This window comes from Caretta caretta, chromosome 9, assembly GCF_965140235.1.
Source record: "Caretta caretta isolate rCarCar2 chromosome 9, rCarCar1.hap1, whole genome shotgun sequence".
Lineage (NCBI taxonomy): Eukaryota > Metazoa > Chordata > Testudines > Cheloniidae > Caretta > Caretta caretta.
Genome location: NC_134214.1, coordinates 89,858,287 through 89,880,045, shown reverse-complemented (window position 1 = coordinate 89,880,045; position 21,759 = coordinate 89,858,287). Strand labels below are relative to the sequence as shown.

Genomic DNA, 21,759 nt, shown 5'->3' with positions numbered 1-21,759 from the left:
TTGTCTTTTTTGTTGTTTCTTTGGCTTTTTTATTTTTTTAAAAAAAGATTTGCTAGCTAGTAAGTCTGTTTCTGTGAAAAGTGCTATTTGTATGTTTAACACTGCTTTGACCCCCCCAGTCACGGCCCAGGAGGCTGTGGCCACACAAAAAGCCCCAGGTGGCTGCATGCAACCATGGTGGCCACAATTGAGAAATGCTGCACTAGCCTCACTTGCCTTTGGAGAGAGAGGTAATTGTGCAAGGCCCAACAAGCTGCCGTAAGTAAAGTATGTGATCTAGCTCAGCACATGCTGCACCTTCACTGCCTTACTATGAACGCCAGTAAAAAGATCAGCTCCACCTATTTATCTTCTTAAAAATTGACAGTCTCTCTGCTGGTTCCGCAGGGCCTGGTGATAAAGGCTTAGAGCTTCCCCAGGATGTGGTGTGCTGCCACCAGGGAACTGAGTTTCAACTAAACTCCCTTAGAAGGGACAGCAATTGCAGCTCGCTCCTCTGCTCCATTCAGCACCAAGCTAGCTTGGTCTCTGCCACATCTGTGCACAGAAGTAAAACGAGAGTTATTTTCAGGTAACCAGAATGTATACACCAGACCCAACATGGTGGAGAGCAGGGGATCAAGACAGGGCTCAGTTCCCCCTGACACCCACTCAGTGTGATCTTGAGCAAATCACCTTGCTTTGGAACCGTGTTTCAGTCCCTCCCAGAAAGATCTTTGTACATCTTCCCTCTCTGCATGCAAGGTGCCATGTAATTGCATCATCATCTAGTTAAGGGTCACTACTGCAGAATGCAGGTATTACTGATGACTCAACCAATTATATTCCCAAACTCTATTCCTCCCCACCTCCACAGAGCAATCTTTTTTTTACTATGTTGTAACTAGAAGCATTAATCATTCAATTGTGCTGATAACTGATCAGAAGTGGGAAGAGGAGATAGTCTTCAGTGTTTAGATGTCACTTAAAACCCTAACTGGAAAGATTTTCACCTCCAGTCATCCCCAACATCTGACTTTTTATACCCCTTCAAAATCTTGTGTGGCTATCCAAATGCAAGTTTCCAAAATTAAATCTGGCTATTTGAGAATAATTAATTGACTGGGCAAGGTTTTCCTAATGCATCACTTTTGGATCTGCAACATAAAACGATTTGTGCACCACAGCTGAATGTGAAGAAGTGGCCAGTGCATGTGGATTGCGCTACACTTCATTTTCCCAATATACATTGCTTGTGATTTTGGAGAATATACAACATCCCAGTCACTGCAAAAGAACTTGAGGCCAGATTTTTAAAGATACTTAGGAATTTGAAGATGCAGACAGGTGCTTAAATATCTCTGAAAAATCTGGCCCTTGGTGTACAAAAGGGTTATCAGAATAAAGCAAACCGACTGGGCAGACTGTTAAATAGTAGCAAGATGTCATAGATAAGATGAATACAGCAATTTATGAGCACTAAGACAATACAGGATGGCATGTCCTGGTAACTTGGGATTTTCCAGTTTGCTTTAGAAGGGTTTGATTATTTTACTTATTCATGTAGAGTCCTTTGCACATTCTACATGAGTGTGACCCTCACTAGTTCAGCCACCTCTCTTTCTCAGTAGAGATTGACATTTTCTTTTAAGTAAGGGCAAGTTCATATTTCTAAATTGCATCCCAACTTCGGTTGTTAATGTGTAATTATGGCAAAAGGGTACAAAAGGGAGATACTAGTTTGGTCTTCTTGTTTCAAATAGTACAGATAAGAGACTGGGATGGCAGGATCTTTTCTCACACACTGGTAAATGCTCACATTAATTTCAGTCTTTATTCTCCAGATTACCCACCCATCTCAAGCAATGCATGTAATAAATTCAGCCAGAATCATTCATTCAAAGGATCAATAATGCTCATATTTATTAACAAACCTGCAAACTGGCAATACAAATTAAGTCAATATATTTGAGTACAGAAATAAAGAACACTAATTGAACAGAGTCTTCATTTTTCAGTTATAATATTCCAAAGAGTCTATTAAAGTTATCTTTCAAGACTACAGTTTGGTATGGTTTTGTTTTTAGGGGTGCGGGGCGAGAGAGGGAAGAACAAGATTCAACACTCCAAAATGGGTCAGTGATGGTTTTTGTAGCAATGTGTATTTCAGGACTTGGGGCAGGAGAGACGCATGTGTCATTAGAGTTCCCATTAGAGCAGCTCTTTACAAGCCCAGCTTGGTCCTTCTCCAATGTCTCCTTTTGGAGTTGTACCTAAAACAAAAGCAGCACCACTTAATAAGCAAGGCACACTTGACAGTCTAACACAGACCACAATAACAGTCAGAATGAACCCACTAGTAAGGAGCTGGAATCTCTTGTAAAGGTTTAGTTGGGAATTTGTCAATTAATTATGGTAAAAGAAAATTACTTCATATTCTTTTTTAAACTATTTTCCATAGGTACTTGCTTTCCTTTTTCACTAGGTATATGAACCCGTATTGATGTAATAATATCAGCAGCTTTAAAAAAAGGTAAGTTCCCAGAAGCAAACTTACCTAGAGACAGCAGCACTGAGCATGGACATACACTGTGCCACTTTTAGAAGAGAAGACAGTCACAGATAGCCTAGAATTCATGAGTTCAAGTGCTGGCAGTAAAGAACTGGCTAGCTCTTAAAACATCACCACAAGTACCATTTTTACCAGAAGAAAACATTCACATTCCCAACAGAAGTGGAATCCGAGAACACAAGAGCAGTGCATTGCAGCATGGAAAAGCACTTTCCCAGGGAAATCCACTAAAGCATTCATTCAAAACCTGCATAATTGAAGATTATAAATGTCATACTTGTACGTGTTAATGATTAGTGGTTTCACCAATGCATAGGTGAAATCAAAGGCAATATTAACAGAGTTACTCTCAGCAGGAAAATGGCAGTACTCCCACAGAATGAAGCACTGTAATTGCAGCCTGCTTTATCAAATACTTTGGGCAGAAAACTCTTGCTTTTGGTGCATTAAGTGTTGGAAGACAAAAATAATTAAAATTATGCACATTAGTAATACTAATGCTCAATATGCCTAGAACACAGCTAGATAGGTATCATCCCCCTTTTACAAATGGGTAAACCGAGGCACAGAGCAAAATGACTTTCCTAAAAACAGAGAGCAAATTAGCTGTAGTGACAACAATAGAACCTAGCAATCCTGACTCCCAGCCTCCTACTTTAACCACTAGCTACACTCACTCAGAGAAAAAAGGGGATCCAGCAGTGGAAAAAATAAAAGTAAAATAAAGAAATATACAAATGAACTGAAGGGAGTTTTTCCTGCAAGAGCTCTGTACTTCACCTGCAGCAGTTGACAATATAAATAAACCTCAGGCACTTTAAGAAATGCCCACCAAGTGTTGTTGTAGGTTAAGTTTTATTTATAATAAAGGTTAAGATTTTGTCACAGTTATTTTTAGTAAAAGTCACGGCGAGGTTATGGGCAATTTTAGGGGGGCCGCCCTTAATTCTGCGCTGCCTTCAGAGCTGGGTGGCCAGAGAGCGGCGGCGGGTGGCCAGGCGCCCAGCCAGCAGCAGCGCAGAAGTAACGGTGGCAATACCATGCCATGCCACCCATCTGCACGGCTGCCTTCAGAGATGGGCGGCCAGAGAGTGGCGGTTGCTGACTGAGGCCCCAGCTCTGCAAGCAGCAGTACAGAAGTAAGGGTGGCAATGCCATGCCATACCACGCCATCCTTACTTCTGCATTGCTGCTGGCGCTGCTCTGCCTTCAACTGCCGCTCTCCAGCTGCCCAGCTCTGAAGACAGTGCCGCTACCAGCAACAGCGCAGAAGTAAGGGTAGCAGAACCGCAACCTTCCTCCCCCACAACTCCTTTTTGGATCAGGACCCCTACAATTACAATTACAACACTGTCAAATTTCAGATTTAAATAGCTGAAATCATGAAATTTATGATTTTTTAAATCCTATGACCGTGAATTTGAACAAAAATTCACAGGAGCCCATGACCTGTGACTTTACTAAAAAATAACTGGACGGGGGGCTCCCCACAGGGCTGGGGGGCTCACAAACCTGGCTCCAGTGGCCACAGCCATTGCGGGAATCGGGGCAGCACACAGCCCCAGCTGCAGGGGGTGGTGGAGTGCGCATGGCCCCAGCCGAAGCCGCGGGGTGTGCGCGTGCACACACGTTCGCACAGTCCTGACTCCAACAGCAGCCATAGGAGAGGGACACACAATCCCGGCTCCAGCTGAAGAAGTCACAGATGTCTGGTGAAACTGGTAAATGTCATGGAATCTGTGACTGACGTGACCTCCATGACTAAACTGTATCCTTATTTATAATCTAGCACAAGCAAGTACCAACATGCAATAAACGTGGACAAAATCAAGTACAGTATTTCAGTCTACATATGCATTCTGGTAATGATTTGTGGTTACAAATCCTCTAAATGTTATGTATTAGCCCATCACCATACGCAGACCTTCAATGAAGGAAATTCTTTAGTAGTAAGATTCCCCAGACACTGTATTCCAGGAACAGGGGATGGATGCCGAGGGTAATCACAGAAGTTTTTTCCTCACAACACATCCATGAGTACAAGACTCTTCGATCCACCTGCCACTACTCATAACGTAAATGGAGCTTGTATAACTAGGGGCTTTGGTCAGTACATCTGTGTCAGTAACAGATCTTCCCATTCCCAAGCAACACACAGCTATCTGTGCCAGCAGAAGTGTGTAATGCAGACATGGTCTATATATATTTTTTGATCAGGTGTGGCAGCAAGCTGTGAACTCTCAGAAAGCAATAGCTGTTTCTACCTGATCTTATTGCCAGTTTTCATGCGTATCCACTGTGGGATGGGCCGGTTCTGCTTTTGCTTCTTGGCAAGGAATCGCTTGATCTTGAAGGTCTTGTGGGACGACTGAGGGTGAAAAGATAAAGGGAAGACATTGGAGACACTCTCCCCTATCAGAAGTTGCATTCAGAGACCTCCCTACAGATGCCGCCTGAGCCTGTGAGTACTTGCCTACACACAGAAGTATCAGTGGTAACAAAACTAAAGGGGCAAGGTTAAACAGATTGAGATAAACTGGTGCAACTGTGTGCATAGGGACACTCTGCACCAGTTTCTCCCTATTCAAAGCTGCACCAGTTTAGTTAAACAGATTTAATCTCACACTTAAACTAGTGCAACCAAGCCTGACAAATATGGAGCTGACTGTGACCTCAGAGGGAGGGAGCAGCAGTACTTAAAGGGCTAAGTGGGACACAACAACCTGCATCCATTCCAGAGTTCAGTGGGCATCACAAACAGTAAAGACCACAAATCCTGTCTCCAACGCCAACGCTAACAAATGTCCCGGGGAGGGGGGGGGGGGGCTCTGTACAGAACAGGGAGCGCTCAACCCCCCCTGCCTCCCAGGGATCAAGGCCACGCGTGTTAGCCCAGTGCTCCTCCACCAGCCAGCCTCCTTCCCCTACTGAGCTGGGGGGGCTCCGCATGGCCCAGCCCTGGGCCCCAAGCCCCAGGCCCTACCCCCGCAGCAGCGGGGTGCAGGAGGGCACCGAGGGACAGGAGCGCGCCCAGGACACGGTGTGACAGCTCCGGGCCCCAGGCCCTGGGGCGCTGCGGGCGGGACAGTCCCACCCCACCCCCACCGGGGGCCTCGCTCGCCGGCCTCAGCCTCCCGCCAGGAACCCGCTCGGGCGATTCGCGGCTGGCCCGGCTAGGAGCTGAGCCGGGAAGGGGGCGGCTCCTGTCCCAGACGCCCCCCCGCCCTCTGCGCCTGTCCCACCCCCCGATTCCACGCGGGGAGAGCCGCGCGGGGGGAGCCCGCAGACCCGGGCCCCGGTGCCGGGCGCGCAGCAGCCCGCGCAGCAGCGGATGGGGCTGGATTGTCTCACCATGGTGCGGAGCGGCGAGCCGGTCACCACAATGGCGGCGCAGGGAAGGAACGGGCGGGGCTAGCGAGCAAGGGGTGATGGGGAGGCGGCCGCAGGAACAGCGACACCCAGCGCCTCCCCGGCGCCGCTGCAGCCTCGTGCCTCGCCCTCTCGCTCACTCACGCCCCGCGCCTGCTGCGTGTTAAAGAGACAGCGCCTCAGGTGGAGGGTGCCGAGCTCTCCGAGCGGCCAAAGCTGCTGCCCCGCCCGCTGTAACCCGCCCCAAAGACCGGGCCCATCAGACCGCCCCCCCCAGGCTGAGTACTCTCCATGTTGTTGTGGTAGGACCTCCCCAACCCAAGGGGACAGGGCCTTAATGTATTCTGGTTGATTCTTGAGTAAATCTTCTGTTTTCTTAAAATACAAGAGAATTCACCATCAAAAACCTGCCTTTTGGTGGAAATGAAAAAAGCGAGACATCCGCAGTTTTTAGAAAGTTCGCCTTACACAGCTGTCATTCCATTGTGAGCTTCTCAGGGCAGGGCCTGCGTCTTTGCTGCTGGCACAGGACTTGTGTGGGATCAGCGCTTCCCAGCTAGGCAAGGTCGGTCACACCAGTATTTGGATGGGCGGACTGAGGCCGTGTCTACACGAGCACGTTACAGCGCAGGGAAGCAGCTTTCTGCGCCGTAACTCCCGAGGCGGGCCCACTGCCAAGCCACGTAGTGCGCAGAAACTGCACACTTGCTGCGCTGCGGAGCTTTCTGCGCCGGGGCTACAGGGCCGCTGTGCCCGTGGAGACACCCGGGTCGATTACAGCGCTGCAATTGGCCCCTGGCAGGTGTCCCACAATGCCTGTTCTCGCCTCTCTGGTCATCGGTTTGAACTCTACTGCCCAGCCCTCAGGTGACCACGCGTGAGCCCCACCCCTTAAATTCCTTGGGAATTTTGAAAGTCCCCTTCCTGTTTGCTCGGTGACAGGTGCAATGGTCTCAGCGCATCTTTCCAGGTGACCAGGTCTGCTCCACGCACCAGGCGATCCCCCGCTTGGAGCAATGCCGAGCTGCTGGACTTCAGCAGCATTTGGGGAGAGGAGGCTGTCCCGTGCCAGCTGCACTCCAGACGTAGAAATTATGATACCTATGGAGAGATTTTATGATGCATGACAGAAAGGGGCCATGACTGGAACACACTGCAGTGCAGGTCAAAGTGAAGGAGCTGCGGCAACGCCTACCACAAGGCGTGGGAGGCAAACCGCCGCTCCGGTGCTGCGCCCATGAGCTCCTGGTTCTATGAAGAGCTGGACGCGATACTCGATGGCGACCCCACCTCCACTGTGATACTAAGTGGCTTGCGTGCCAGTCGAGAGTGAACTGAGCCAGGAGGAAATCTTGGACAAGGATGGGGAGTAGGACCTAGAGGCAGAGAATGACTAGGAGGTCAGAGATGCATGCAGCCAGGAGCTTTTCTTTATGCTGGAGGAGGCTAGCCCGTCACAGCTATCGGAGCTTGGCGAAGCACAAATAGGGGAGGAGGCCCCTGGTAAGTGGCTTTGATTTTGTGAATCGCTGAAGTGAATTGATGGAGGCAGGAGGGTTGCAGAAAGCAAGCTTGTGTTTGTATGATGCACGTACCACCACATGCCTAGTCTGAGTGGCAGAACAGGGTGTTGATTGATTCCCTCACTTCTTGGGAATCTGCCTCAGAGGTCTCCACAGAACTCTTATGGAAATATTGGGGAATCTGAGACCACAGGTTCTTTGGCAGAGCTGCTTTGTTTCTTGCGCCATTAAGGATAACTTTCCTGCGCCACTCTGCTGTCACTGGGGTGTGTGTGTGAGTGGGGGGGAAATTCTGCACACAGGTGAGCTGCATAAGGGACAGGGCAGAAGCCCTTGGAGAAGACCCTCCCTTGATTCCCTGCTCACCCTCAGCAGCGAGGTATCTTCCCTAATGAACACAGCCTATGGAAAATGTGGGGACAGTAATGATTATAAGGCCCCCTACAGTGCTGGCTCTCCCCCAAGAGCCACGTGCCCAGTGTACAGTATGGTCCTGGAACACTGATTTCCCCTGCCCCTGTGGTTACTCTCCATTTTGGGGGGTCTTGTGGCTCATGTGTGCTTGCCTGGGGCCAGCCAGTTAGTGACAGGTATGTGAATAGTGGCTGTGTTTTAAATTACTGGATCAGTGGTCTGTGTGTTGCACACAATACTGCTTCTGTAAAATGTTGCATTTTGGCTTCACAGATATGACCTTGGGAGCCCAGCCTCCCTCGTTGTTATTGCTGGCTGAACGGCTGCGCAGAATTAGAAAGCGGCCACGAAGAACTAAAGAGGACGTTCTGTGTGATGTCATGATGCACTCCACGGCCGAAAAACAAGAATTGAAGGAGTGGCAGGACAGCGAGAAGAGGGACCGAAAGGAGAACATGGCGCGCCAGAAGCCACGGAACAACTCTTAAATGTTACGGAGCTCCAGGCAGACACACTCCAAGCACTACTACCACTGCAAACCCAGCAGCTCCGCGCCCGTCCACCCCTGCAGCCACCCTCACAAAACTCTTTCCCATGCGCCCCCCAGACACCGCCAGCACACCCTGATCAACCTCCTGGCTCCAGTCTGTGCCCGTCGCATTCCACTCCTGTCCCATCACAGTCCAGCCCTGTGGATTCCTGGTACCCACTGCACTCAACACTGCAGTTTAGCCTTGCTGAAGTACAGTACCCACTGCACTGTACTCCAAAGGACAAGGTTGCATATGATACCTGGACATACACAAATCTTTAACCGTCCCGGGACCACACCTCCTCCTGGGACCCTCCCTTCCCCTATCCGCCACAGTGCTGGGCAGCGGTGTAACTGCCAGCGATGTAACTCTGCCAGCGTAGACAGACCCCTAAAGGAGCACAAGGGGCATGAGCAGAAAAGCTATAATGGAGTCAGTAGCTCACACTCCCCCTCCTCTGAATCTGACTTAAACCATTTCCTACCACAAGAGTGGGGGGTAGTTTGCTGCTAGAAATGTCACCTTTATCTCAGCAGACATATAAAGCATATAAAGATTTGCAGTAATTAAATACCCCCCTACTACTTTTTGTAGGGGATTGCTGCAGCTAACCTTCCTGTTGGAGCCCAATCGCAACTCCAGTAGTTAACTTTCTGCTTTCCTAAACTCCTGAACTTTTTTTTCCAAACAAACTACTGTGGAGTGTTGCTCTGAGCTTTGAAATAAGCTGATGTTGCACCCTTGAGCTAACTTCTTTGCAAGAAGTGATCTCTGTGTATTCAATAATTTGGAAATCAGTTTGTAGAGTACATGAAGTGCTTTAGGATCATAGTGGACCAAAGGAGCTATGTAAATGTAAGATATACTTTGCTGCTGTCTTGGGTAACCTGTGCATTGCTATGTGTCATATATAATTTGCTGAGAAATATCACCATCCTAATTGTGATTATGGAAAGGTGAAATTGTTACTACAACCTGTTTACAGCAGTAATCAAGTTACCGTCCACCTTTGTAGGGAACAGATCACTAATCACAACCTTAGTATGCAAGGAGTCAAAAGGAATGGGATATATTTCAAGATGAACATTTAAAAGCTTAAAGGCAAACAACATCCCCCCGCCCCCCAAATCAGAATTTGGGGCCCATTCCAATCTTTTACCAATTATATAGCCACTCTGAAGTCAATGTTAAGAATATCAAAATCATAACAACCTATTTTGTTTAACAAAGAGAAGGTTAAGGGGTGACTTGATTACAGGGTATATGTATCTACATAGGGAACAAATATTTAACAGGGGTCTTCTGTCTAGCAGAAAGAGGTATAATATGATCCAATGACTGGAAGCAGAAACTAGACAGACTAGAAATAAGGTATAATTTTCTGACAGTAATTAATCACTGTAACAGTTTACCAAGGGTCATGGAGGATTCTCCATCACATCCAATCTTGATTTTAAAATTGTGTATGTTTTTCTAAAAGTTCTATGTCCTGTTATACAGGAGGTCATACTACATTATCACAATGTTCACTTTTTGCCTTGGAATCTAAGAAACCAGACCAGGTCAGATTAGTGGTCTAGCTAGTCCAGTTTCCTGTCTGCCAGTAACTGTACCAGATAGGAAGTTGAAAGAAAGTATGTAATGATAAATTATGGGATAGCCTGTTGAGTGGCTCTGCTAAAACATCTGGCTCTGGTAAAATGAGATTGAGCACAGCTAGTACAAGCAAGGAAAGGAAGTGTTACTAGTTACAGACATTTTATCTTCAATGGTTAAAAAATAATTCAAATACAATTTGCGATGAAAATTGGTTACCTTGAAAGATTCCAATTCTGACTGCATTATATGGTACCTCAGAAATAGAGAGCACTGCTTTTTCAAAGGGTTTTGGTAGGTAGTATTTAATTCAAAGATCTGTATATAACGGTCTGAAAGGAAATACCTACATTCAGTTTAAGAGAATAGCGTTTGGTTATTTGTGATTACAGAGGTGCAGCAAATGGAATTTGGAGATCAAACTTCTTCCAACCTTCTTATTCTCATGAACTAATGATTATGACAAATTACTCTGGACTCCGAGAAGAAAATATCATTAGGCCCACCTCTCTTGCTGTGTCATCTTTGAATAAGATCAGCCAGCCACCAAGGAAAGAGAGAAGACCATTGTGGCTATTCCCTCGCTGCTAACCGATGTGGAGTTTTGGTTTTTCTTAAATGTTAGATGGGCCTTTTAGGAGAAAAGTAGGGGAAAGGTGGAGTTTTTAATAGTAGTAAAGGAAAGACTCATTTCTGCATTTGGAAGGTTTCTCTCCACTAACAGTTTTATTTTTACAGGTTTGGGTTTTTTTTGTAAAGTAACATTATGCACTGTAATTTAGCTACAGTGATATATATTAGTTTAGTATTCTCGGTTGTTCTCCGCAGAGTACAGGGATTTTTTGTTATTGAGTTTGAAGCCATTTGACAATCTTAACTAATGTACAATATTAGTGTGAAAAGCTTTGATAAAGGATAAATACAGTTCATGAGATAAGGCTAGCTCTGTGTCATGCCCCTAAACAGAAAAGTCTCACTGAAGACAAATAAGTTAAAGTATCTTTAATTTTTGAGATATTTTATTGGTTTTAGTACAAAACAGCTAAGGCTAAAACTTGCTAGCTTCAAGAGGATCATTATTGGTGAAGTTTCTTCTGGGCAGTGAAATAACACTCCAATGGATCAGGAAATATGAAGCAGAGATTGAAATGACACGTTTCCTACTTTTAAGACACTGAAAACAAGAGGGAATGCTTGAAAAGAATCAAACGCTTTACACAGCTATACTGAATTAAAAAAAAATTGTTTCAGTGTAGGTAGACAGACATTACATGACAATTTATCGAAAAAAGAAATACCCAGTAATAAAATTATTCCTACACTGCAATCTTTTAGTTCAACTATTTCATTCAGTAACCCACTTCCTACATGGAAGATTCTTTATAAGGCCTCTCCCCACTTTCCAAACTTCCTACTGCTTCTATCTTGAAAAGGTTTGTTCTGCAGAAAACCAGGAAAGGCTTCTCCAGATCACTGATGACCCAGCTACCACAGTCTGAGAACTCTGTTTTAGTGCTAGGATTACAGTGTTTATTTGTAACTATTGTAGTCTCAGACCAAACACCTCACAGCATAGCAATATAGGATGTTAGCTTTTGAGCAAAACTGCAGCTTTAACTTTGCTCCTCTTTTTGAGCAAAACTGCAGCTTTAACTTTGCTGCTCTTTTTAAGTGTAACACACACTGGTTCAGGACCACTTTACAAAAGAGCTCTGGTTTTAGATCCAGGTGTCATTCCTCCTGACCACATAACTCACATTTCTCATACTTAAGGCCACAAAAAGCTTTTCTACTTTGCAAACTGCAAACATTTCTTCTCCATTGTAGTCTGATGCTATGAAAATAAATTCCAATAACAATGAGAACACATTTCAAATTCTGAGGTTCTTTAACCAGAAACATCCAACAGCACAATATCCCCTTTTCTTCCTTTGTTCCTTCTCTTTGAAGGCACTTCTGGATTGCGTAGTACATGCTCTTTGGCTGCTTAGATAATCAGAACACATAAGGCCTGTGTGCTAATCACTCCTCTTCTTTTGTATTACTGGTCTCACTTTCCTGTTTTTTATCTGCTCCTTGGTCTGCAGACTTTGTAGCAATGTCTTCATAAGGACACAGTCTACTTCGACTTCGAACTCCTGGCTGGTATAGCTGCATTGCTGGACGATCCTGAAATAAATCAGAAGGTAGCAGACTGTCTTATAGCCAAAGCATCATACTAATTCCTATAATTTCTAAAGGGATGATACAAAAAAAAACAAAAAAAAACAACACACCACACAGACCACTTCAGACTTTCCCAAAATACTATTAATTATTCAGTGACACCCAACATTACAAATTCAATGACAAAGAGTAACTGCCGAAATAGCACCGATGAGAACGCTGCTTTAGATTATGTACCCAAGTATTTTAAAGCATTCACAATGATAATATTTTAAGTAACAATTCAGTTTGTCCTCTTCAAGCACATGAGCAAATTTCAAAGCTTCTCCCAAGGAAAATTTTTTAACTAAAACATGAAAAGCATACACTGTAGGTGCTGCAAATGCAGAATTAATGCACATCTAAACTGGATGTATTCCTATCAATGGAAGGAATACATATTTTGGGGGTATTCTGCATACAGAACTATATGTACATTAACATGGGGTCTGTGCTGTGACACTACGTAGCAGTGTGCCTCTCTTATACCTGACGCAGCAGCCTCTGCAGTGTTTTGGAGAAGGTATAATACGGGTGGCTGCCTGCTATATCATTTTCTCTCGCTTACAGAGATGTACTTTCTGGCATTAACCCACACGTAGCATCTGCAAGAATCTGGTCCTACCATATCAGTTCTCTGGTGACACAAAAGTTAAAAAGCCAACGTTTATCTGCTGGCAAAACCAGGACAGACATTTATTCACTTTTGTTCAGAACTTGCCAGTAACAGCTGGATTTGTACATAATTCCTATAAAGGCAATAAGAAATTTGCCAAGACTAAGTTTATCTTAGCAGCAGCAAAGCTTACAAGATCGGTCTATTTTTCCCTCATACATGACAGCAAAGTTTACAGCTGAATTATTATATGAGGGAGAAAAAAAATTCCAAAAAGGTAAGAAATAGCATGACCCTCCCCTTAATTAACATTTACCATAAAACCAAAAACGAGGCCTTATAGAGCGGGTGTGAATTTAAAGAGAGCCAGCACCTTGTTTCTGATGCGATCTCTCTTAGCTGCATCCTCTTTTTTGTCATCTTTGGTTATTTTCTCAGCTTTTTCTGTGTTGCCTGTAAAGTCTGGAAGATCACTTTTCCTTCCTTTCTCTCTGAGTGAGTTTATCTCCTTTTTCACCTCTTCCTCTTTTCTTCTAAAAACTTTTTCTTTCTCAAAGCGTTCCTTCTGCCTACGACGCTCTTCGTCTTGGCGTCTCTGTTTCTCCCGCTGCAGTCTCTCATATTCTCTCTCTCTTTCAAAGTCTCTCTCCCGGTCCCTGTAATCTTTTCCATATTCATCTTCAGATCTGTATGAAACAAACACACAGCGAGAAATTAAGCTTAGAAGATTGGATAATCAAAATCACAGATCTGTGTAATCAATACTACAGCTCCAAATTTGCATCAATGTTGTGAGACACTGATTTGTAGATTTTAGACAAGAGTTAAAATATCCTAGAAGCCTTTATCCTAGAAGCTAGTCATATTTTACTACAAATACAGAAATAACTGCAGTGAGGATGTAATCCTTGATAATGAGTGAGAACACTACAGGTAGGAAGTTCCACAGTTCTAGCCACATAGCTGACTAACTCCCTCTGTGGCCTTGGAAATTACTTAAATCTCTGTCTCATTCCTCTGACACATGGGGGAAACCCACACCTGTATACATCACATGGATGTTGTGAGGATTAGTAATTGCAGCACATGGTTGTCATTCTGGGCTGCATTCTGGCATAAGAACGGCCATATTTTTCCTTCCTGCCAAGGCCTCTAAAGAGATCTGCATTATGAGTATTGTGGACTTAAAGTAGCCCCTGTGCTCCCAGAAGCTGCTATAAGTGCAATCTATGGAGCTGTTCTCATTTATGCTAGAGACTGGAACCCCAAAGCCAGCCCCAGAATTTGGAGGGCACAGAGGTGGCTTAAAGCCATCTTTGCCAAAGGGCTGTGCCTCCTGAGCTGGGCTCCATTTGTAAATATCTTCAATTGAAAGGCCAAGTATTATTGATAAAACACTAAAATTTGTTTATTAAATGAACAGATATGAAATAGTTCAAGTCCAGACGGACCTCCCCCCACCCCTGATTATGAGTACACTCTCCTAGACAATTCAGATCAGAAACATTACTTCATTTGAATTTAAAAGCTGTTCCAGAACAGCGCACCGTAAGTTTTAAATTACTAGTCTAGAAGGGTTGGGTTTTTCCGGTAAGTCATATATACAGTACAGACCTGTTTACGCACGAACCCGCTTAACATGTGGTTGCGCCATGCCTCCCAGTGCTACCTATTTAACATGTGAGACTCGTTAACACGCGGTACAGGAACTTGCTATGTAGCACTACAGATTTGCTCACTAACTCGCTGACATAGAAACTGACAGGAAGTGCGGAGCGGAAACATGTTGTACATCTTTACCGATATTGGTAAATACGTATCATGTACACTTAGTCATTGTCATGCTAGAGAGTTATATAGTAATATGTATACTACATTACAAAATTTTAACCGTAGGCCTAATATAATGGCAGAGGGCAAGTGTCAGCATTCCTACACTGTAGAAGAAAAGCTAGCGGCAATAGATCGAGTAAATAGTGGAGAAACCCAGGCCAACGTATCGAAAGATATTGGACTTGCCGAATCTACTCTCTGAGGATGGCTAAAAAATGAACCTAAACTGAATGGCTTTGTACAAAAATATTGATTCTGCCGTGGGGCCCAAGTGAAAACGTGTGCACTAGTCAGCAAAACCCACAACAGACAAAGCCATGCCCATGGGGTTTGCTCAGGAAAGGCTGAAAGGAATGCCGCTGAGTGGGTCAATTCTTCATGCCCAAGCAACAAGATTTGGAAATTTAACGGGGGATGAATCATTCCAAGCCAGCAAGGGGCTTATAAGTAGTTTTAAAAAGCGTCATGGCATAGCGCAGGTATCAATTTTTGGAGAAAGCCGATGAGCCGATGAATTGGCTGCCAACGCGTTTCATCTGCGGTGAATGACAGACTTCATAAGAAAAAAAATGTGAGCCAGAAAGAGCAAAAAATAACAGCGTTTTTTTCTAAGTGAATCATAGACACTTTTTTCAGCATGGCCCTCTTAACCCATGGTCTGTTAACATGCCGTCATACGGTTGGACTCCCGACATCCGCATGTAAAAGGGGTCCGTATTGTACTAAGTACTGGAATACTAACTAACTTTTTTCCCTTCTCTTCTTTAGTTTCTCCATCGGATCGTTTGGCTGACACACTGCTTAGCGTGCCAGCAGCTTTTTCCTCCCTCACGTTTTCTTTTTCCAGTTTCTTGAACTTTTCCTTTTTCTCCAAGTCTCTTTCATCTTTCTCTGGTTTCTTAAGTAGCTGTGAAGAAAACACATGTTCTTTTTAATCAAAGGCTCATTCTAATTCTACTCTGTAGCACAGTATAATTCAGCTACTCGGTTGAAGTGACTTCTGCTTAACATGAGAAATATTCAAATATGTAACTAGTTAATTCCATACTCACTATGCTCAGAGGTAATAACGTCTACAACTAAAATAATGATCCCAATCCCAGAATAGGATTCATTTCCCCTGTACAATATGAGAACAAGATCAAATATATCCAGTTACCCAGATTATATTAAATTCATATGTTCTGAGGAACAAAAGCATAGACACACGTATTCAAATGAAAATTTCTTATTAGAGATAAAGAAACTAACAACATACAAATCTTTACTGTACTTTAATAAAAGCATGAACATTATGAAATAACTAGTCTACACCTACAAGATCATGAATTACTCTTGGTTACGTATTCAGTGAACACATTTTTATGCAACTTTTACAGGGAAGGGGGAGGAAAAGTCTATATCAATGACATGTTCTGTACTTTAATCTTTGGTTCATCCTTTGATTTATCCCTTTCTTTCTCTGGGCATTTGTCAACTTTCTTCAGTTTTTCTGCTTCTTTTCTCTTCCTTCTTTCTTCTTCTTTCCATTTCCTCCTTTCTTCTTCTCTTTGTCTTTTTCTTTCCAGTTCCCTTCTTCTCCTCTCCTCTCTTTTTTCTTCTCTCAGTCTCTGGAAGGGGGGGGGGGGGGGGAAATCACATTTCCCACATTAGAAAAAGTTACTTTTAAAAGTTCCATAAGATACCATGTCCTGAAATGACACAAAATTCTCTAAAATATACTGCTTTATAAAACATTGCGTCTCCCCTTTGTACCCTTCTTTTAAGCAACTTATTGAAAGCTTCAAAATTCACTGGAGCAGCATTATATGTATACCTATGTATATTTCAGAAATCATTAACTCCATATTTTAATGGAAGTTCAAATGAAAACACCCACACATCAGAACCCACCCTAAAAAGTTACACACACCTGGAAGAAAAATAGGTTCATAAGAGAGAAATCACCAAGAGGGCATTAATTTCAGTCCTGGTAGCTACAAACAGTATTTTAAACAGAATATGGCTTGCCAATCACACAGCTGCAGCTCACATGACTCAGTGTTCCACTGAGACAAGGACTGTTATTAAGCCACCATATTAACCAAAATATAGCTTGATATCAATACTCTGGGAGCCAGTATCAATCCCCCGCTAAACAGTTTGTTAAGCATGAACCCAGGTTATACCAAGTATTTGGGATAAAGAGTACAAGAAAACCCCATCCCATTTTAAACCTGATTATAATCATTAGACTAAGGCCCTGTACACACTACATTTTTCCTCTGCAAGCATGTCCAGCTTCCCTGCTGGATCTGCTCCACTACACTTACCATCAGATATATCTACATATACCATTAGATATATCTAATACATCTGCTGAGCAACATGGATTCAGTCCTGTAGCATAAAAAACAGTTGTAGGACATTTCCTCCCCCTCCCAGTCTTTTTAAAAAAATGTTTCACAACTTTTTTCTGAGGAGAAAAGGAAGCAGGAAGTGCTCCCACCTACCTGAACAATTCTGTAGCTCTGGGAGAATTATTTAAAACAAGGTCTTTAGATCCATTTACCACAAAAGAAAAATCTTGCTATACAGACATCACTGTACATACACAAAGTTTTAAGAGCAAATTATCAAAAACTGTAACCAAAAAAGATTCTACATAGATTATACAGAGAAATCATACCTGTTTGTTTTTCAAGAAGTTCAGAAGGGGAGTTGTCTTTTTAGCTAAATAAACATTAAGAATATAAATATTTTTGCCTTTACAAATATCAAGATATGTTTTCATAAGTTAGATGGGAAAGACTTATCTCAGTCTATATTTGGTTTTGCTCAGTTTCAGTCTTATTGTACCACAACTTCTCTCTCTCTCTTCTTGAAATGTATACCCTTCATTTGCTTATAAATGGCTACGTCTCCTCGTGTAATATTTTAGCTAAACTAAATGAGTCATAACTTACATTCATGTATCACTTCCCATCCCACAGTACTAATATTAAAGGAGCCAATGCACCCATTACTGGAATTTAACAGCACATAACACAAGTGTTTAGTATACATAGCGGAGAAGATTACAATATCCAATTTAAACTAAAAAGAGGGACTGGAGCAAAGATGAATAAAAGTAGATCTTCACTTGTAGTATTACTCTAAGGACTTAATGATACTAAATGATCTAAAAAGGAATGTAGAGTCCCCAAAGTTCAAAAGTCGTAAACCTACAAAATATTGTACGTCATATGTTTTCCTATACTGCGAGAAGAGGTTCACATTTAAGATATAAGTTTTCATACCTATTAACTCTTTGTTTCTTGCCTCTATTTCCTCTAGTAGAGTTTCAGGAGTTGATGTTAACTTTTCATCATCTGCACTGTAACTTTCCAAAAACTTCTTATACTCTGGGTCTGGAGAGAAAGATCGGTTTGTGCTACAAAATACACATACTGACCCCTCTTCTGGGAGTTTCAATAGTCACTCTGCATTTTCAAACTTATGAACAAACAAGAATGGGTCATATAGTCTTATGAGCTGCTGCTCGATATTTGTCTTTAGCCAAGTTAAATCAAACTCTGAGGCAGGGACTATGTCGGGTTATGTTTTGTAAAGTACATAATTAATAGTAATAATGCAAGATTTTAACAACGTTATTCCATAGTGTGCTTATTAAGACATTTTACTGGTTTTGCAGTTGTCTGTTTTTCTTTTCGTGTACCAAGCCTGCAAAAGCTAACTGAGACAGGGACCATCTTTTCATTACATGTGTGGGCGTTACCTAGTACAACAGGACCCTATACCTTGCCGGGGGCCCACTAGGTACTATCATAATATCAATAATACCATAAGTACTTTTGTTATAGTACAATAGACAAGTTATTTTGAAAAAAAAAAAAAAAAAAGAAATGTAATTGTTGCATGTTAAGTGTTTAGTATCAAACATTATTTTGTTACACTAGGACACCACACAGTCAAAATAAATTCAAATTTCTGTTATCAGATACCATGCACCACATAAATCTCCACATATTCATGCATGAAACAAACAATTCTAGTAGTTATACCATCATCAATAGTCCCAGTTTTGGCATCCTTTTTCTTATTCTTCTTTTTTGCAGATTTTTGGAAAGGTGCAAATTCAACTATGGCAGCATACTCCTGACCTGTTAATAGTGAAATGTTAAAACTGTTTAATCACCAAGGTAAAAAAAAACAAAACACTAAAATCTTGACAGTGTATTATATTGGAGGAGGGACGCTGGGGTGTGTTTATAAGAAACAATATTAGAACAGATAAATTGATAGCAGCTATGAAATTTGTCATGTGATCAGATATATAAACACATTATTTATAACCCTTTCATCGCAAGATGGTCTCAAAGCACTTTCCAGGCTATACACAAAATACATACAAAATTACATTAAAAGAAAGTTAAAGTTGCAAAATGTAATACTCAAAAGTTAAGAAATGCCAGAGCTAAGGTTGCTCAGGTAGCCTTAATTCAACATCCTGATATTTATGCATTATGACGACATACTGTTCCCTCCTCCCCCCCGCAATTCCTGCTTCATTCACTGGGCGGGGGGAGAACACTGTGTGTTCAACTGGGAACATGGAGAAAGGGGAAATGTCTGTTCTTGACAAAATCCAATATGATTGACAAAACGTCCATGCAGAACAGAGAACTTGATTTTCAAGGGTGTCTTTCAGAAGAAACATAATAAAAGTTGCATGGATTCAATGTATCTACCACGTAAGGTATATATATAGTGAATTACCATGTCTAAGGGGGGGGGGGAAGAGTAGTCTCAGAGAATCTAGGTAATTTAAATGCCTTCTGAATAACTGAGACTTCAATTGTCATAGCTCCATTTCACAAAAAGCAACTGGTTGGTGGAAGATGAAAAATAAAAAAATTAAAAGTAAAATCTCTCTTAAAAAATACACCTATAAAAATATCCAAATAAAACAAGAGTTTAAGGGTGAAATTCTGGCCCCATGGAAGTCAATTGGAAACAGTGGCAAGACTCCCGTGGAGCCAGAATTTCACCCAGAATATACATGTTAGAGGATATCAGCAAAAACACCAATAAGCTTTAGTATTAGATGCTGAATGCTCCCAACAAACCACGTAAGTGTCAGTTCAGTATATTGTTAACTAAACTTAGATTATATACATGTAAATTACTAATGGGCTAGAATTCCCCTTAAGCAGTTTGTTTAAAAAATTTAGCACTAATACTGCTTTAAAAAGGGGGATTTATTGTTATTATTTTAAGCTATATTTAAAATCTACTACACAAAGCGTGATGAAGTTTATCGAAAAGACTACATGCAGACACCATATATTTAATCGCAATATATGGTGCCCAAGTATAATTATGGCACTAAAAGAAAGCGTACAATAAGAAAAAATCTGGGAATAAACTACTTGACAATCGCCTAAATGTCATCTAATATATCTGATATACAAACATTTTAGTATATAACCAAGTTTTATGTTTACTTGCCTTTGTGATCAACAAAAACATAACCATCAAAACGATCCCTGAACAGTACTATGTCTTCTTGGTTTTTAAAGTTGATGTATGCTCTGGAAAACATGTGAGGATACAAACTGCAAAAGGACAAAAAATAGTAATGTGTAAGGAAATGAAGTTGGCTAGTTGCTCATGATTTTAACTATACACACTATAGACAAGTGTAAATTAATTGACATACTAGAGTTACATGAAAAAATTGAAACTTGAAGTGTTGTACCTGGAATCGTTAGCAAAGAATTCAAAATAGTCATGTTCAGGCAAAGGCTGAAGATGTTCTTCAAGTTGTTCCTTGGTCAAACTGGGAGGCAAGCGTCGAATTACCACCTTAACACAAGAATTTTAAGAGAGTGTAAATTAGTATCTGCCCCTGACTTTATTTCAGATTTGTTATTTGAAAGATGCTGTAGGATAACAGAGCTAAGTCGACAACTGTGGCTCATGAGGAGATGGGTGAAATTTCACCCAGCATAACTTCAATGCCATTTTTATATCCAAAGTACTGAGTGACCTAGAAACATCACAATTCTTCAATGAAGCACAGAAAGACTGGGGGCCTGATCCAGCTCCCACTTAAATCAAAGAAAAGACTCCTACTCACTTCCCAAAGGGAGCAGTCTCAGGCCCCAAGTAAGGAAACGTGGTTCAGTGATTAGAGCAAGAAATTCAAAGGAAAGATTCCTGAGCTCCGTTCCCTAGTCTACCACTAACGGCCTGTGCTGCTCCGAGCAGGTGACTTGGGCCAAACAGTTCCCAAGTGGTGGCGAGTGGGTCCGGCTGCCACCCAGGCCCTGCTGACAACACTCACAACGCCACGCGAGCGCCAAGGGGGCTCAGACCTCGGTATCCCAGGCTGGGCCCCGGAAAACGAAACGCCGCCGGGCACCCGCCGCGTTTGTAAGGGGTTACCCCGGGCGCCCTGCCCCCGCATGGCCCCACCCCCAGAACAGCGACCACAGGCCCCGTCCGGGCGTTGAGGCGCTGGGGCCCGCGGCGCTCCGCACGGGCACGGGGCTCGACTGAAACCTCGGCGGGGCCCAGGCAGGGGCTGAAGCCGCTCCCCCAACGACGCGGGACGGCCCCGCCCCCAGCCTCACCTTGCTGAGCGTCTCCTTCTTGTCCTTGGGCCGCTCGGGCTCCCCGCCCCCCCGGAGATCCAGGGGGGCCCCGGGCGCCCGCTTCTCCTTAGGCCTAGTGTTCTCCTTATCCTCCTTCATCCCGTCCTCCGGCCCACCGAGCCACGCCCCCTCTCGCCCATTGGCCGCGGCGCCTCTCGCGGGATCACAGCCTTAAAGGGCCACGAACCACCGCCTCGCTCCGGAGGCGCCTCCTCAAGGACACAGCCCCGGGGGGATGGGAGCTCCCGGCATGCACTGGGGCCAACGGGGGCGACCGCTCCCGGCTTGCTCCCAGCAGGCCGGTCATGGGGGCCATGGGAAGTTCCCGGCGCCCGTAGCACGCCTAGTGGGACGCTGTCACTGAGGGGAACGTAGCCCCGCCCTATCGCTGTTGTACTCGTGACACTTCCAGCGGTCTTTGCCTCGGCACAATGGCGGCGGCACGCCGCCGTGATGCATGCTGGGTAGGCGGCGCCGTGGG

The 21,759-nt window shown here is 43.5% G+C and overlaps 2 protein-coding genes, 1 long non-coding RNA gene and 1 other non-coding gene across 4 annotated transcripts; 1 reads left to right on the top strand and 3 right to left on the bottom strand.

The window, feature by feature from the left end:
- Positions 1-1,876: 1,876 nt before the first annotated feature.
- RPL39 (ribosomal protein L39) lies at positions 1,877-6,061 on the bottom strand. The gene is made up of 3 exons (XM_048863106.1): positions 5,903-6,061; positions 4,816-4,919; positions 1,877-2,252 (listed from the first exon to the last, which is right to left on the bottom strand). Exons 1-3 carry the CDS (start codon positions 5,903-5,905, stop codon positions 2,204-2,206), a joined length of 156 nt encoding a protein of 51 aa, XP_048719063.1. The 5' UTR covers positions 5,906-6,061; the 3' UTR covers positions 1,877-2,203.
- Positions 2,827-2,958, bottom strand: LOC125643245 (small nucleolar RNA SNORA69). The gene has a single exon (XR_007358643.1). It is a non-coding gene; the product is annotated as a small nucleolar RNA SNORA69 (small nucleolar RNA).
- A 145-nt stretch (positions 6,062-6,206) lies between the features above and the next one.
- LOC142073239 (uncharacterized) lies at positions 6,207-11,559 on the top strand. Its single transcript, XR_012670013.1, has 2 exons — positions 6,207-7,423; positions 8,131-11,559. It is a non-coding gene; the product is annotated as an uncharacterized LOC142073239 (long non-coding RNA).
- UPF3B (UPF3B regulator of nonsense mediated mRNA decay) lies at positions 10,974-21,674 on the bottom strand. The gene is made up of 10 exons (XM_048863102.2): positions 21,258-21,674; positions 20,381-20,487; positions 20,131-20,237; positions 18,684-18,782; positions 17,919-18,029; positions 17,309-17,352; positions 16,062-16,250; positions 15,387-15,547; positions 13,181-13,493; positions 10,974-12,155 (listed from the first exon to the last, which is right to left on the bottom strand). The coding sequence occupies exons 1-10, from the start codon at positions 21,375-21,377 to the stop codon at positions 12,009-12,011; spliced, it is 1,398 nt and encodes a 465-aa protein (XP_048719059.1). The 5' UTR covers positions 21,378-21,674; the 3' UTR covers positions 10,974-12,008.
- Positions 21,675-21,759: the final 85 nt, after the last annotated feature.

Bases quoted from the DNA above. Each gene is read 5' to 3' on its own strand.
- UPF3B (XM_048863102.2), bottom strand. From the start codon at position 21,377: ATGAAGGAGGATAAGGAGAACACTAGGCCTAAGGAGAAGCGGGCGCCC. The intron at 18,030-18,683 runs GTATAACTACTA...CTTTCTCTCCAG, and splicing joins AACTGGGACTATTGATGATG to ACCCAGAGTATAAGAAGTTT. The intron at 12,156-13,180 runs GTGCTGGCTCTC...GATTTATTTCAG, and splicing joins GAGATCGCATCAGAAACAAG to GATCGTCCAGCAATGCAGCT.
- RPL39 (XM_048863106.1), bottom strand. The intron at 2,253-4,815 runs GTAGAAACAGCT...CTTTTGTTTTAG, and splicing joins AAAACTGGCAATAAGATCAG to GTACAACTCCAAAAGGAGAC.